Source organism: Peromyscus californicus, unplaced genomic scaffold, assembly GCF_007827085.1.
Source record: "Peromyscus californicus insignis strain IS unplaced genomic scaffold, ASM782708v3 Scaffold_5__1_contigs__length_169319896, whole genome shotgun sequence".
In the NCBI taxonomy this organism is placed as follows: Eukaryota; Metazoa; Chordata; class Mammalia; order Rodentia; family Cricetidae; genus Peromyscus; species Peromyscus californicus.
In genome coordinates this window covers 66,727,990-66,746,149 of record NW_026294573.1, presented here as the reverse complement: position 1 = coordinate 66,746,149, position 18,160 = coordinate 66,727,990, and the positions used below count along the sequence as shown (strand labels likewise).

General features: G+C 38.2%; 1 protein-coding gene across 5 annotated transcripts in view; it reads right to left on the bottom strand.

Annotated features, from left to right (window-relative positions):
- Positions 1-18,160, bottom strand: part of Bnc2 (basonuclin 2) — a 407,225-nt gene that overhangs the window by 286,098 nt on the left and 102,967 nt on the right. For all 5 annotated transcript variants that reach the window (XM_052717937.1, XM_052717938.1, XM_052717942.1 and 2 more), the window contains exon 2: positions 5,264-5,389. In XM_052717937.1, the coding sequence (XP_052573897.1) occupies positions 5,264-5,389 (126 nt within the window). The remainder of the gene's footprint in view (positions 1-5,263; positions 5,390-18,160) is intronic.

Genomic DNA, 18,160 nt, shown 5'->3' with positions numbered 1-18,160 from the left:
ACAGTCAACTGGCTTCAAGATTCTAAATCTTAAACCTTAATTTAAAAAAAAATAAGTAAAATTCAGTTTATATATGCTACAATTAAACATTTGTCCCTAGAATTTTTAGCTGGTCCAGCCTTATCAAATATTCCATAAGTCACATTTCTAAGTAATATTTTAAAAATTCAAGCATATATACTAAACCTGTACTATGTATCAGGAATTTGGATAGTAATTAAAAGTTGTAATTACAGAAAATTCTTACTTTTTAAAACCTTTTTGTACATAGCTACACACTGTGCAAGTACCCTCAATGAGATCCAATTAGTTCACAAAGAATTTGCATTTCAGTGAGTGTGGGCTAACAAGACTACAGGGAGGCCAAGTGCAATTCCACCAACAGAGTGAGACAGTGTGTTCTTTCCTGTTAGCTCTGGAAGCAATAATTCCCACAAGTGGCTGCTTAAAATGTTACTATCTTTTCAATATTTAGGCAGTGAGGTAAATTCGGGCCTTTCCTTCTATTTCCTCAAAAACTACATGTTGATGTAAAAGTTAGCCACAATTACTAAAGGACCATGTCAAAGAATGCTGGTTTGCATATGCTTTTGGAGTAGACTATAGTTTGTTCAGTGTGTGTGTGTGTGTGTGTGTGTGTGTGTGTGTGTGTGTGTGTGTGTGTGTGTGTTTTAAAGGAGAAATTATTCATATATATGCATATATATATACACATATATTTTTTTAAGACAATATTTCACTATGTAGCCTTGGCTTGCCTGGAACTCACTATATAGACCAGGCTGACTTCAAGAGAGAGATCCACCAGCATCTGCCTCCCCAGTGCTAGGATTAAAGGTGTGCTCCACCATGCCCAGCTTTACTTTTCTTCTTAAGATTTAGTTTCTTTAACTCACTGCTTTCTTAAAGCCACTCTGTGGCTGGGAACAGAGAAGCTACGTAAAGGATATAGCTCTGTGCTAAGGCTCTCATGCCCTCAGAAAACACTTGGGGGGCTTTTCCCCTCTAGCTGTGACTGCAACAATGTAAATCCTGAGCAAATATAAAATAAATGTATGGGTTATGTACACAATTTAAGAAGCATGCCCAAGACTTCCGATGGCTTATAGGGCAATACCTGTGATTCCCTGGGTTCAGTTCAGCAGCTGTTAGCAGACTCTAATCTGTAATGACAGTATACTGGCCTTTGCTCTTCTTTTATTCACTATTCATTTCCAAAGCTTGGTTAAGTACAGAGCTGGGTTAAAGATCAGTGGTTTTTCATGTGACACACGCTGGTATTCATCTAATGGCTTGTCAAGACAAAACTGTCCCTGTTCTTGCCAAAATAATAAAAAGGACGCTCCACATCGCATGACAATCAGCACTTCCTCATGGCGAATCAACTCCAGCTTTTTGTGATTCATTTATTTTATAGGAAAAGATGTTGACTGGCTATCCAATCTTAATGCAGAGAACCAGGTTGTCATTTTCAAAGAAAGCTTTAATGGTTTTTGCTCTCAGAACTCTAAAGCACCATGTAAACCAGGCACTAATCAAATGCAACTTTAACTTATAGGACAATGCTGAAGCCTGGGTTCCTGATGCATTAAGGTGCGTAACTTAATATATGCAGATTATGCAGGAGCAGCAGGCTGGACTCAGCCACAGAGGTGGGGCAGGCAATTGAGGAAATGTCATTTTTCTTGAGAACAAAGTGTGGGACTTGCTTTGTAACATCTGTTGGTCTGTGTGAAATGTTAACAGATGTCTTAAGTGGAAAAAAAGGAGAGAGAGAGTTAATAAAGGGAAAGTCCTCTAAACAGATAATCCACACAAATTTCCATATTCCTAAGGAAGAAAGTTGACAGCGGCCTTTCCCCTTGTGAAACCTAATTCATCGCACAAAGTTTCATTTTCTAGTGAAATTAAGGAGCAAAAATTCTGACTCACTATGAAAGAATAGAAAAAACTAAAACTAGTAATAATTTCAATTTTTTTAAAATTTCAAATTTTTGTGTTTGCTTTCTAATTATATAGTTATCTATAGTGCTTCCTTTTCCCTGACTCACAAATGTAATTAGATGAAAGGAGAGTACTCATGTCCCTTCAAACATACAAACATAAACCCAGTGGCTATACAAACACATACACAGAAGAATACCTACCACATTATATGTGCATGCTGTGGAGAAGGGGAAGGAGGGGAGATTAAAACGTAGTTCTTAAGATCAGCCATCTTTTTTGTTTTTTGGTTTGTTTCACTTTATCTATCTATCTATCTATCTACCTATTTATTTATTTTATTTAAGACAGGTTCTTTCTACATAGCTGTCCTGGCACTCACCATGCAGCCCACCCTGGCCTCAACTCAAACTCACAGAGATCTGCCTGCCTCTATGAACCATCTTTTTTAATGTAAAGGTACTCATCTTCACAATTAAGAGTCACCTAATATTTACACCTCCATCCTTGCTTGCTCCCAGCTACTCTTTTTCCATTGCTATCTTTGTAAGAGATGATAGCCACACCCACGTATTTCAACAGTCAAGCGTTCCCAAGCAGTAACACCTGGAAATTGTGGATCCCCATGTTCAAATTTTTAAGAGACCTGGTAAAATTTGCTCATTTAGCAGTTTTGGTTTTTTTTTCTTATTTCAATTTGTTAGGTGACTGAGCCAAACATGTCCATAGCAATCTTTAATTCAGGCTAAAAAGATGATGCATGGGCAGGAGGGACATGGTGGTTCAAACCTTTAATCCCAGCACTTAGGAGGCAGAGGCAGGCAGATCTCTGTGAATTTGTGGCCAGTTTGATCTGGTTCCACACCATGCAGGAACGAACTAGTGAGATCCTATCTCAAAAATAAAACAAAGAAAAAGAAAAAATAATAACAAAAAGATGATTCATGTACACCAACAACTGAATGTAACCAAGTGTTGTGTGTAAATGCTCTGAACTACATAGGCGCACCTATTCTACTGCTTTTCCTACTAAAATCTTTAAGAATTTAGGTTTAGAGTCCATGAATTAGCTAGTTTGAAAATCACTTAAGGATCTTTATGGAGAGGAGAAGGGGAAAAAATTCATGTTGCCATCTTTGATTGGAGTCTCGATTCCTGAACCTCTCTCCTCCAAGAGCTGTGTTAGAATATTTATAACTACGCCTTTGCCGGGTGGCTTTGACAAGCTGGGTTGGGCATTTCACCATAGAGTAGCTTCAGTCAGAACAGCATGAAGGTTTCAGGGAACAAGATCATGGTCCAATTTGTAAGTAAGATGTACATACATGCCTTCATTTTTAGTTAAGTTTTCTGCCGAACCATTATGGATACTAAATACTCCTATGTTAACTCACAGGAACACTGACCACATTAGTGCCCAAGACTGAAATAATAACTGCCATGTACCAAAAAAAAAGAAGAAAAATGGGGACCAACACAGCCAGAGGAGACCTTATGCATTAAAAATATCTTTATGTGACCAGAAAAGGAACACAAGCCCCCAATATAAGGTTTGAGACCCTTTAATCAGTGACATTAACATCCCCTATAGGAAAATATTACCTAAAAGCTTCACCCAAAAGAGAGAAACTGCTCTAATTGACACTTGTCTAACAGTGACTGGGATGTAGCCTCTGTTGACAGCCTAATCAGGGGATCAATTCCATAACACACTTCAAGGAAGTACCCAAATGCTATAATTCTTTGATACTATGAAAATATGAATATGGACAGATTTGGGTAGAGTGTAGTAGATAAGATAGTTTACAAAATGCTAAGGAATAGCTGAAGCCCTCGGAATCAAGATTCATGTTTCAAAAAAGCATCTTCGGTCAGTATGAACCTTGTGCCCACAAAAGATCAAACATTTTACTACCTTGTTTTGATCTAAAAACTGAAAAATGACTTTAATCTTTTTGTGGGTACAAGCAATGACAAAAGCTTTCTTTCCACCACCAGCTACAGTTGAATTTTTTTTTTTATTTTGAAAAAACCTTCTAAAAGAATCAGTGGTATCCTTCCTTAAATGAGTATAAGGAGGAATAGAGCAAAAACAAAAAACAAAAACAAAGCCAACAGGCTGGGCCAGGGAGGTGCACTGGGGAATTACTTTCATATGACCATGAAAGTTGCAGGATTGTAAAGACAATATTAATTTTTTTTATTTACTTCCTTCTAAAAACTGCAGACTGAGATGCTGGCAGCACCAGTAAAAATGTCATAATAATAGTTTAAATTACTGTCAGGAAGTAAGATTGAGATTCACTTGCACACAAGAAACCACGTTACAAGGATGGGCTCAATACTTTACAATTATTTGAAAAAATATAACACTTTAAAGTTAACACATAAAAAAGATACAATAAAAATAGTACAATACATGTAATTCTCAAACCTAAAAAAATAAATCTAAAGAGTGAAGTATAAGAATGAAGTTTCAAAAATGCCAAGACTATTTTAAACACGCACACAAACACACGTATGCAAACACACACATACACACACACGAGCACACACAAACACATATACACTTACAAACACACCTAGACACTTACAAACACATAAATACACATACACTCACACACAAACATAGACACATAGACACACACACACACACACACACACACACACACACACACACACACCTTTAAATGGCAAAACACTGATGCAAAGAAAATTTGACTGAACTTGCAGACTGGTTTTCAAATTTAAAACATTTAAAATGAGAAAAATTAGCTGGTAGTGGAAGGCATCTGGGTAGTGAGGGTCTCTGGTGGGGGCATCAGCTGGAAGCAAGCAGACTGGCAGCTTTTAAAACACAACCGTGTTATCTGCCCATCCAGCTGGTGTCCTGGTTATGCTTACCTTGTGAAAACTCATCAGTCTGTACACACACAGCATGTGCAATTGTCTATATCTATATATCTATATCTATCTACCTCTCTGTGTATAGATAGATAGATGTTATACTGCAAGTCTATTACTAAAAACAGAGATGATGATCATAAATCAGCCCTAGAACTAAAAAGGATGAAAAGAAAAGGGAGGGGAATGAAAGGGGATGAAACAAAAGACAGTTTATCTCAGTCAAATCATTCAAATAACTGCCACAAAATTCTACTTCTTACAAGGTCTTCAGAGGCAAAAAGTGTTGGGAACCAAATAAAACATATTCATTTCCTAGCATGAAGCTGAGAGACAGTAAAAGGGCAGAACCTCAACAGGGCAGCCAAAGCATGTGAGCATATTCAAGTGACATACACAGGAAAGAGCAACATACCTCAAGTTGAGATGGATCAACCCCACAGCATGGGACCTTGAAGTGTGCTTGCCAGTCTTGATCACCAAGCCTGCCCTCTGATTGGTAACTGAGGCAATTTGGAGGTGGGGAGGGCACAAAGCGTGCCTGTTGAGAGATTGGAAGAGGAAAGAAATTACATATACTCTGCAGACAGTGTTCTACGGAAATGCTGGTTATAGCAAAACACTTTATCTTCAAAACGGCAAATGTAACATATTCCTCTGACCACTCACACACTTTCAAAAAGTTAATCACTGAGGTCTATAGCAACCTACAGTTAAATACATGAACCATGAGAGAATAAACAATGAGGTGGGAAAAACAGAGTAATTCACTGATGGGTAACATGGCACAAGGCTTCTTGTGTATAAGCATAAACTCTCCTATTAAACTAGACCACCAGTTCACTCAGTCTCTTTTCTTTAAGGGGCATGGGGAGGTGTTGAAGAGTTGAGAGATGTCTGAAACTGGGGCTGCTAAACACAGGTGCTACCACTAAGCTGCACCCCAACAAGTAGCTCAACTTACTCCATTTTCTTCTACTGATCATAAAGAAAATCATTGTAAACCTTTTTATTCATTGTTGAAGGACTATTTATCAAGCTTCACACGCCAAGTACAAGAAGCTGTGAGAAACACCAAAGCAAGACATAATCCCTTCTCACAAGAAGTTTATGGTCTAGTACAGAACAGAAGCTATGCACAAAAATGACCTTATATAAATGAGAATGTGATAAGAGAACAGTAGAACCATGTGATTTAGGAAAGGATGCCTTCCCTCTGATATGGGGAATGAAAGCTTGCTTCCAAGCAAAGACAGCCTTTGTTCCAGGCACAGCGAGACTAGCAATATTCCTCTAGAGAAGTGATCCAGTTTGCCTAGAGCTTAGGTAGGATGCTGTATAAAGCAGTAATAAATGAAAGAATGTGTAAGCAATAGAACTATTGGTCAGAATCCCACAGTCCACGCTAAATTGCTATTCTGCTATCTACCACTACCAGCCATGTCTACTAAACGACCTCAACAGCAGCACCCTGTGATTGTTAGCATTCTTTAAGAATGTGCATCTAGGACAACTCATTAAAATGTGACTAGAACAAAGTGAAGAGATCAATTAGGGAACTATTATAATAAACTGGGTAAAATAACTACTAGCAAAGAAGGCTGATGAAGAAAAGCAAAACACAAAGACAATGTGAGGATGAAATAAAGGTGTAGTAAGAATGTCTGATAGGACACAGGTAACAAGGAGGGAGGCTGGACAGACGGCTCAGTGATTAAGACAACATACTGTTCATGCAGAGGACCCAAGTTAGTTCCTATGTTGGATGGCTCACAACAGTCTGTAACTCCAACTCAAGGGGATCAGATGTCTTCTAGCTTCCATAGGCACATGCACTCACATGCATATGCACACACACACACACACACACACACACACACACACACACACACACACACACACCTCCAAGAAGCAGACACATTCACATAACTAAAATAAAAATGAATCTTTTAAAACAGATGTGGGTGACAAAAGTCAATGTGTCACTAGAGATCTGATCAGTGGCACCTTCTACAGGAATGTATGAAATAACTTAGAGGAACACAATCAGTTTGGGGTAACAGATGGCCATGCAGATAAGTGGACAGTAGAAAGTTCAGAAAACAGACCAATGCTAGAGTTATCGGATTTGGATCCATTGATGTAAACGTAACATTAAAGGTGAAAGAACATGGCCATGGTGAGATCTTCGGGGAGACTTGAGGTTATGAATCAGAAGATAAATATTCCTCTGTTCTGAATTACAAAGGAAGGCAGAGGATGGTTGGGAGTCTTAGATAATACTACATTTAGAGTATAATAATAGAAATTTAATAGCAATTAGAAATATAAGAGTGATCCATCCATTAAGAAACTTGACTTGGTAGTATGTGATGCAATTTAAATGACTAAATACTTCAGATGTGTTTGTTATTAATTTGTTACTTTGAGTAAAGGAATGTTCAACATACAACTCCCAACATACATTTGTGACTAAAATATTTTATTGTATTTATTTTTGTTTTTTTAAATATCTTGTATTTATGAATTTCTGTGTTATATGAGTTGTTTTAGTACAATAACATGTATATATGATCCATATTATAAAGGAGTTAAAAAATATGTAATTTGTAAAGACAAAGAGGCAGAAATGGTAAAATACTCTTTGAAGGAATTTGTAAGAAAACAAAGTAAAAGAAATGTGGCCTGAAAAGTTAGCAGGGTTTAGGGAAGTGTTTTTAGGAACAAACAGTTTGTTTTCCACTACAGGAGGTTAAAAAAAGTCTGCAGCAAGCAGAGGGGACAAAGCCAGCGAGAAAAGGATATTGAAGATCTAAGCCAGAGGGAAAATGATACAAAGGGTCCTAGGAGAGAATGTAATAAGAACACAAATGAAAAGGTTCCCTAAAGGGAGAAAAACATTTCCCTCAGAAACCAAAGGAAGGATAGAGAAAATTTTCCATAGTTAAGAAATGTAGGTATTAGCCAGGCAGTGGTGGCACATGCCTTTAATCCCAGAACTCGGGAAGCATAGGCACATGGATCTCTGTGAGTTCAAAGCCAGCCTGGTTTGCAGAGTGAGTTCCAGGACAGTCTAGACTACACAGAGAAACCCTGTCTGGAAACACCAAAACCAAAAGCAAAAGAAATGCAGGGATTGACTGATTGATTGATTGTGTATGTGTGTGTGTGTGTGTGTGTGTGTGTGTGTGTGTGTGTGTGTGTACATAAATATATAAATACAACCTGCTAAGTCTATTCAATGTTGCTTGCAAGTACTGACCACTTGGTATTGGATAACCAATTAGGTAGCACCTTCCTAGGGGAAGACAACTTCTCTCAGCATCCATTAGTTAGTGCCTGTAGTTTTTTTGTCTGGGGGTGGGAGCCCGTGAGATCTCCGTCTTCCACTTTTTCATGTTGTCCTTGTTCAGGCCTTGCCATATTGTAACAATTAAAGAAGACGAGGCCCGGAACTTGAGAAGGAGTGAGGGTGGGGGCCATGGAAGTTGTCGGAGGAAGGGAAGGGAATGGAGAAAAATGATGTAATTATATTTTACTTAAAACAATAATAAAATTGTTTAATGTTTTTTAAAAAGAAATACAAATATTAAGAGTTCAGTTAAGAGCACTAAATTCCGGACAACTAGAGAAGAGAAAAGGAATGAGCTACTTGAAAAGGGTCCAATGAAAGGTCAGCATCAACAAGGAGTTGAATAAAAGAAATGCAAAATGGCAGAAAGGTGTCAGGAGTCTCGTCCCACTCAACTGGATTCAGAACAATGCACTGGGCTAGAGAGATGGCTCAGGGTTAAGAACATGTACTGTTCTTGCATGAGATACAAGCTCAGATACCAGTACATAGTACTGTTCTTGCATGAGATACAAGCTCAGATACCAGTACATACACACGAGATTTCTCACAACTGCTGTAACTCCAGCTCCAAGTGATCTGATGCCCTTTTGTGCCTCTGTAGTCACTTGCACACATGCGAGTGTACACACTCGCGCACACACACATACACACACACGCTATTTTTAAAAGATTTATCATTTAAATTTTAAAGATAAGCCTTTTAAAAAGATAGTGGTTAGGAGTTGGGAATTTCGACTCTGAAAACTAGAATACTTAAAACCAGCAAGGGGTTCTTAATGCAGAGAACAATGCCTTGCTCCAAAACATACAGGCCAGTGGGAACAGAACTTTAGAAATCATAATTATTACATACATTCCCATAGTGATGAGTTCATAGAAAAAAATATAACACCAAGAACAAATTTTAGATCAAATGATTTGATCTTTATTTAGTCATACCCAAATTCTAAGTGTTTACAGAGCATTTGTTTTTAAATGGCTATAAATTTACTCCTAGCTCACGAAATTCCCCAAAGCAAACAAAATACCGAAATACCTTCAACTGTATCTCACATATGTGACTCAAGTGAAGTAAGGAGGGGGAGATGGCTAAGAACACTGCTTCACTAGCAAACATGAGTCAACGCTGAGAGTCTCTCTCCTCACTGCTAATTCCTACCTCCAGGCCTAGGTGACCCCAAGTCACACTAAGTCTCCACCCAATCAGTGAGCTGCGTTAGCAGAACCTGTAGTCCGGAATCCCTCTAGAGACCTGGGTAACAATGAGTTCTATCACCTGGCCGGTATCTACAGCCACCAAAGAACCACCTCAGGGACATGGAAAAGGACATTTATATGCTGCGCTGGCAGCCACTACAACCCGCCTTCCTAACAGAGTCCTTTCTGTAAGGACCATTGTCTAAGTGACCTGTCATATAGCTTTATAAAGTAGCATTAATACTGTGGGCCAAAATGAGATTGATCTTTGAGCTTCGTGGTCTGCTGCTGTCAACGGTGCATTATAAAACCAATACTAAATACTTTATAAACAGGTCTCCCTACAGTGTATTAGAGAAACAGTGCATATTTCATGGCCCATAGTTAGGTAGCCACATATCCATCAGGCTAATACATTATTTATTAGATACTCAGAAGCGCAATAAGAGTCAATAAACTAACTTCTGGATACTTGTACGCAACTATTTCACTGGAAATTGTACCTGGATGAAAAAACTTTCTCACTAACAATGGTGGATGGAAGAGCCTCTCTCAAGCATACTGTCAGAAGGAAGCACATACCTCTTGAGAGAGAGGAAAATCTTCTGTCCTGAAGAGAATTTTTGTCGTTGAACTCTAAGCATTATCCAACCCCATATTCATTTCTTTTACTTTGTATATACATGCCTCTGATTCTCCCATCTTCATGGACAGCTCAGGGAAATAGGGATGGGCGGGAACATCATCCCTTAATTCAAGCCAGATGACAAGGTCCACTAATGCTTTGTACTTGCTATCTCAAAGAAAGTATACAGTGACTTGAGTGTTCGTACAAGGTCTGTGCTACATGTACAGCATGGAATTCAGAAGTCATTAACCAAAAGTTTAAAAGAGCTTTTATTTTATTTCTTCATTTCTTTTCTTTTTCTCCTATATTTTCTGTTAAAGCTTCCAAAGCCCTGAGAGGCCTATGATGCAGTCCCTGATGCCCAGTCCAACATCACCAGGCATCTCATGCCTAATTCTACCATTCTGAAAGAGCACCCTCTACTCTGGAATGTATTCCAGCCCTTCAAGGAAGGATTTCTTCAGCTGGGAGTTATTTTTCAAACTATAAGAGGCGTGGACCTTTGTGTAATATTGCGGGTGCCATGGTTTCACATGCTGGCCACATTAATACTGGAGAGCAAGCATCTGTAACCCACAGCTGTGTGTGCTCCAGCCCCAAAGCACCGCAAGGCTGGTGCCAACGCAAACCACTCTTCCCATCCCACATTGGAACCACATTGGTTTTCTTCAGGAGCCAGAGACTGAGATACAGTTCTGAAAATGGGGTTTTGGGTACTTTCCACTCATGTGATGGACATGGACTATCAAGAAGAATACTGCCAGGGGCACTGGCTCTTTTCTTCTCCCCATTCCACATCAAGTGGATAAACTATAAAGGGGAAAGGGAGGGAAGAGGACAGTGGAGGATATGGTCAATGAATACCATATGCATGTATACAAATGTGCTGATGTAACCCAATACTATGTATAATGAACATATGCAGTGAAATTAATTTTTTAAGGAAAGGAAAATATAAGAGGCTTATATCATTAAAGTATTATTCTAAAAATCCCCTGGGGAAACAATCTAAATGGAAAAACATACACATTTTTTTCCACAGTGTTTTCACTTTTCTTTCTTATTATCTTATAGTTTTATTCCTATAGGCAAGAGGTTTAAAGGTTTAAAAAAAATTTCTGAGTGTAGGTAAAAGAAGTGGAAATAAAGACCACACATGAGAGAGATGATTTCACATTACTTTCTCAAAGAAACATCCTCAAATCCTAGACATCAAGAAAGTTAATACGAAAACATGGGCTAAGACAAACGTCTTCCTATTATTTTTGCCACTACAACCACTACTGCTAAGATGACTATTCATATTAATGAGTTTGGTATGCAGACCAACTATAAAAGATGCAGTCTCTGACCTAAGCACTTATCTATGTCTGTGGGGATTTACTACTCCTGCTAGATTTACTTTATTCTTCATACTCTCGCCCAGAGGAAGTGATCATCACTCAAGACTTGGAGCCTGTCCATGGGTGGGGTTTACATATGGCAAAGAGAAGAGGGTATTTGCCCTTGGACACAGATGGTACTGAACCCAAAGCTTAGTGAGTCTGGTTTGCTTGCAGCAAAGAGAAAGATAAAATTTCTGAAAATCTGACACTGATCTCACTGAGCTTTATTTAAAAAAAAAAATCACAAAGTGTGAAAGTGCACTGTATTCGGTGCTTTATCACATCAAGCACGTGTATGTATGGACTGCGTCACTACACACTGAACTGGTATCATACAGCTATCTGTGTGTGATGCAGCAACAACCTCTGCCATAAAGCAGCCCCACATCCACTTATTTACATTCCATGTGTGTGATTATAACATATGTGAAAGATATACTCAGGGAGTCAACTGTGGTTAAAAGTCCAGCAATGAGATTATGTAGGTCTGACTATCTGTAGAAGCTTTTACTTATTTGTGTGACCTTGGCCAATTAGCCCAACTTTGCCATCTCCAAAGTGGAAATAGTAGTAGTAGTCATCATAGTAATTCACAGAACTGTTGTGAAGACTGTGTTAGCACAAAAGTTTTACCTAGTATCTAAGCATAAGCACTCAACAAATGTGAGTCAGTCTCTCTTTCTCTGGTGTGTGTGTGTGTGTGTGTGTGTGTGTGTGTGTGTGTGCAAACATATTTCAAGTTGGATGGCCTCAGGCATTTTTGTTTGGCTCCCCAAGTAAGAATATATGAGTATGCAAGTATTTTAATTAATGGCCAACATACAAAGTTCAAGAACATTTAAAGTCAAAATACAAGTTAACTGCTGTATTGTGGAAGGGTGTGGTAGAGAGAGGAAAAGGGTAAAGTGCTCGGCAGCTCAAGAGATAGCAAAAACGTAATTCCTTTGCAGCAACTGTAAACTGAGGTGGAACAGAAGCTGCAGTCTTTAGTAAGCTCCTCCCCTGGGCACAGTCTCCTCTACCCGCCCCTCCCCCACCTGTTTTCCTCACTTTGTTACTTGCCTGGCTACTTTGGCCATTTAAACCTGTAACACCTCTCTAGTGAGTCACTGCATTCATGCACTAGCTTTGGAGAGTTCATTCATACACATTCATTCACACACACACACACACACACACACACACACACACACACACACACACAAAGGAAAATGGTATTTAAATAAGGCTGGCCTCGAACTCACTGAAATCCACCTTCCTCTGCCTTCTGAGAACTGGGATTAAAAGTATGTGCCACCATACACAGCTCCAGATGTTTCCTATTGCCAGCCTCTGCTGCAATTACAGGCACAGGCTTTGTGACAGATCTACTTCAGTAGCAGTGGCTCTGAAACATATTTGCTTTCAACCAATGGAGATCTTTTCTCTGAAACATAGAGATGTGAATTCTGAACATGCAGGAAGGGCAGTTACAGAGCCTGGGTTCCTCGGCCTTTGCAGTTGTCTCAAGCATCCTTGGGGTCATGCGTGGCGCAGTGGTGATCTAACCTGATTGCTTTACAACCAAGGAAACAGGATAAAACACAAAATGAGTTGGTAACAGAACATGGGCCATTTTTCAGGGCTTTTTGTCTTCCACACTGCTTTGACAGAGTTCAAAGTAGCGGTCACATGCTGAAAATCCGCAATATACCAGAGTTTTCCTGACGTGACAAGAAACTTCACGGGCAAGTAGTCTTCAAACTGGTAACTTGAAATAGGCAAGATTGGAAATCATCACCAGTTAACAAATCCAAGCTCCCTGTGTTTAACCCTATGAACTAGACAATGTACAACTAAACATGTACAACCGCTGGTAGAAATTCTGACATTTGGCTAACTCTAGCATTGGGCATTTGACATGGTACATATGAGTGTTTCTACATCCTGCTTCCTAGAGATCTCAAAGCCAAGTCATATTCTTAAGGGTTAGGGAAGAAAATAAATCTCTGCATAGGCTTAGATCTCTTAGTCTATGATGCATCGTGACAAGTTAGAAAGATTAAACTGAAGAAAAGTCACAGCTCTTAAGACATGAATCATTATGAATAGATAGAGTCTAAGGGCTATTGCCCTGGCTTCACTGTGTACCTGCTATATGCCATATTGTGAAAGGTATGGTTTCCCTATATGCACTTCCTTTTTCTTTTCCTAAGCTCTATTATAAAAAAACTTGCAAATAAGTGAAGACACTACACACCAAAATTAATCAGACCCAAAGTCTACACAGCTTAATGAACTTACATTCAGTTAGGACTTTCATTCAAAGAGGCAGCTATGAAGTTTTTTTTAAATTTTACTCTTTAAGTATTGAATATATTTTATGTACTTATCTAATACCAAAAAACCCCAAATCCATGACAGAATTTAAATTAGAAAAAAATCAGTTCTGCACCCTTAACTCATCAATCATCTGACATCAGTCTTTCTTCAACCCCTTATATTTAGCTTTTCTTCTAAATTATAAACTACACACACACACACACACACACACACACACACACACACACACACACACACATTTAGAGCAGAGTATTATTACATCTACTTGACCTGAAACAGCAGGAATAGGGTCTTGAGCAGTGAGGTGTTGAGTGGGAGGACCAGGGCTTAGAAACAGAGAAAGAAATAAAGAACAATAGTTATCACCAGGAAATCTTGTATAAGCTGAGGACATAGGCCAAGCAAGTTTACGAAGAAGTACAGCATCATAGGTATTATTTGTAGCCAAGGTCAGTGAAGGTTAAGTCAGACTATGTTAACCAAGAGAACAAGATATAACACACACACACACACACACACACACACACACATATAATTCCCACTTCTATAAATTATTTTTCATTTTGTTCTTCACAAGTCCCTGAGATAGATATTATTAGTCTCACCTTATCAATGAGGAAACTAAGGCGAGGAGTATTAAATCACTTGGCCCAATCGTTATATTAGTGTCAAAGTGAAAAGTTAAGACTGAGTTGGTCTAATTTCAAAGCATGTGCTCACCCCATTTTCCTATATTACTTGGTTCTATTTTTTAGACAAGAATTTCCTTGAAAGTTGTGAAATACTATACTATGTCTTTAAATAGGGGATGCCTTTCTTGATCAATTATTTTTTCAATTTGACCATCAATTAACATGGAGTGCTATCTTTAGGGCTTCTAAGGGCTTGAAGAAATGATCTATTTATCCAAAAGAGTTTAAATCAAAGAAAATCTGGGAATGCATCATTTTTTAAAATTCAATAATCTACCAAGCTTATCATTTATTGTTATAATTACTTATTATACAACCAATGTCTACATTTTTATGCTTTTAGAATTTATTTTTATTTTATTATGAACATTTCCCACGGAATATTAAGCAGTTGTTAAAAAGAAGAAAAATATTATAGGTGTTAATAAGAAACATCTTCAAGTAAATCACAAAAGGTACAGAAGAGTCCCCCAGTGTGTGGCTATTAATGCTTAGAAGTGTGATGAGATGTAAAATGGACAGAGGAGAGAAAGGCCAGATACTATGGCCTGGACAGTCAAATAGAGCTACAGAGTTTACAGGTCCAACTAAGCCTGGCGGCTTTGTTTCTTCTCCGCAGGAGACTGGAAGAGTGTACCATTTTAAAGGAAGTCCCCTCACTTCCTGACTTCCAGGAGTCAGGTAGTCATGTATAAGCACTAAGTGAAAAGAAAAAGATGTAAATAACGTTCTCTTTTATTAAGAAGTCCCTCAAGTCAGCACACCTGTCACTAGCTACAGCACTTAAGTAGCAAAAATAATTTCGTCCAGGACAGTACCTATGACTTTGTCTTGAACTACAAAAGTACTATACACAGTTTACACATCTGTCAAAGGGACCATGTGCCCATGTTGTCTGGAAAGAAGCCTCCCTCCAGATCACAGCAAACCCATCCACCAGCCGATGTATGTGTTCTCTTACACAAGCCCTTAAATCTTCACGATTTTCCACATTCAAGAGCCTTCCACTCAGGCCCCAAACTCAGTGTGTCTGAATTAGACCTTCATAACATATTCTTCGCCTAACTGTTCCCTGCCCATTTCAGAGTTTTCTTAACAAACAATTAAGCCTCCTACTCATCAAGGCTTAAAAGCAAATTCAAGTGTTTAACATCTATAGTCTTACTACATTTGGCAAACTGCCCAGTATTCAAAAGTATTTAAGAAATTTGGATGAATGGATGCACACAGGATGAAGAGAGGGAGATTAATTCAGGGTGTGCTTCTCTGGGCTGCTCCCTCAGCAGGGCCGACTTCGCTCACTGAGCACAGCACTGCTGTTCTGTTGGTTTCCTGTCTAGTATAGCTCATCCTCTCAAAGCATTGATCATTAGTAAAAATTCATCATAAGATGAAACATTTCTTATCACTCAGCTTTCTTTTTAGGTTTCTATTTAGTATCATATTCTAAAGTTTTTCAAATCAAAATGAAGGGGAAAAAATAAAAAATTGATAAGGTACAAATTAAGTCCAGAACCATGAAAATGTGCTTCTAAATGTTCTTTCCTATCATATTTAACCTACTGTAGGTGAGCTGCCTAGAGGACTAGGAACAATTGATGCTAAATGAAAAGATGTAAAATAAAGACCTTCATCTTTCTTTATGATCTCTCCAACACCAACACATTAAACAGTTTTAAAGAAAATAAGTGCCATATCTAAGACACCACAAATTAAAGCCTTCAAGAAAAACCCACTGGCTGGGGAGGTAGCTCAGGACGGAGTACTTGCTAAGAATAGATGAGACCCTAGGCTTGACCCCCAGCACTCCTACAACCCAGTATGCCCAAAGGAACACAGACTCTGTTTCCTTTCAGAAAACCTTCTTATCTCTTATACTGCAGATTTCGAAAATAAATTTTATACATCTGACAGATACAGCAAATACTTAGTCATAACTCATAAAAGGCTGTAAACTTTTTTCTAGAATATTAATCAAGGAATAGCCAATTATTTCGTACATGTTTTCAATGATTATAATTTTAAAAACTTTTTGCCAGTGTGGGTGGTATATGGGTTGCACACAGGGCCTTGAACACGCTAGGCCAGCACTTAGCACTGAGCTATCCCTCCAGTGCATTTAAGTGTTCTCCTTTTAATATGAGAACGTAGATTACATTTAACACACTGGATTCCCATCTGAAGGCAAAAATCAACTGCTATGTAATGTTTCTAAGAATACTTTCGGAAATTATGCCTTAACAAAAAATAAATGAATTTGGAATTTAGTGTCTCCCCCAATGCTCTGTAGTCAAATGAAACTAAGGGGCAAAGTGCACTTTTACAAGGAAGGTTACTTGGGATGTTTTCATTTTGTTGTGTTCGTTCTGTCTTACTAGTGCCTAACATGATAAATAAATACAAGCCATTAGGAAAAATTTTGAGTCTGAATTACTTTTAATATTTTCACTTCCCTCTTGATCTAAAACATACATCTTTAAGTATAATTAATTGGTACCCGAAACCAACTTTAAGGAACACTGAGTCATTACCATATTCAAATAACTCATCAATGCCATCAATGTGTTTGGTCAAAAGAGATGCTTCATGCGTTCGTACACAAAACAGGTAACTTAGTATTTTAATCTTAGTATTAAAATTCTTGTGCAGTCTTGAAAAACAAGTCATTTTTACAGACAACTTGGCAACCCCACATCAAAGACAATCTCTGAAACTGCCAGGTTGAAAAGAAAATACAAGTTAAATAGGAACCTCTGCACTTTTAAATTCTGATCCTCTAAAAACAAAACCAAAAAAAAGGCATACCATCAAGTAAACGCAACCTTAAAAAGAGAAAAAATAAAATACAACTTGGCATTTTGTATATAACAGAATAACTGAAAGAGTGTGAGTTGCCAAGTGATTCAAAGCACAATGTGGCCTCCATGGCTGTAGCCAGTGAGCTCTGGGCAATCCCACAGCCTCGCAAGGATGCTCTCAGTTTGATTCTGGATGAGCATTTTAGTAGTGATTAAAACTTACAAAACTGCAGAGAGACTTATGTCAGGATGTTTTCATGTTCCTTACTGTCATATGAACATCCCAGGCCAAATACAACATGACACTAATAGTCTAAAAGTAAAGTGGGTAAACCAGAAACTGTTTTCACAGATTTCACAGATTTCTCTTTGCAGTGGTTGTGGGAAAGACATGGCAGAGCTTGAACATTAACAACGGTTGTTAAGGTGAAGCTTAATCCCAAGTGTTAGCATGAAACAACCCACTTCAAAAAGATTTTAGAGTATATTTTATTAAATCCTGAAATGCATGTCCTGGTACATTTCTATATAAATTTGATTTACAAATTCCACCGAAAATGTGCCACAGCTGGCAGAATAAATTACTACAATAAATCATTATTAAATAACTGTAAATCATTGTAATGACATAATGCCCAGCTTTTTTTTTTTTTTTAAAAAAAAAAGTATGCAGAAGTGAACATTCAGTAGAAGAAAGGCACTCTTCACACAGGAGAGCAAATTACAAAACTTACTGCAATATGAGTCAATGACTAAACAGGGAAATAAAATTCACCCTAACTGTACTGAAACCCACAGCAGAGGTGCGCTCACCACTCCATCAAAACAAGAGCGTGGCAAGGGGTAACGCGCTCAGGCTTCTGACATCGATGGGCACACTCACAGCAGATAAGTCTTCCATGTACAGCTGCATCCAATATTTTGTTAGACAATAA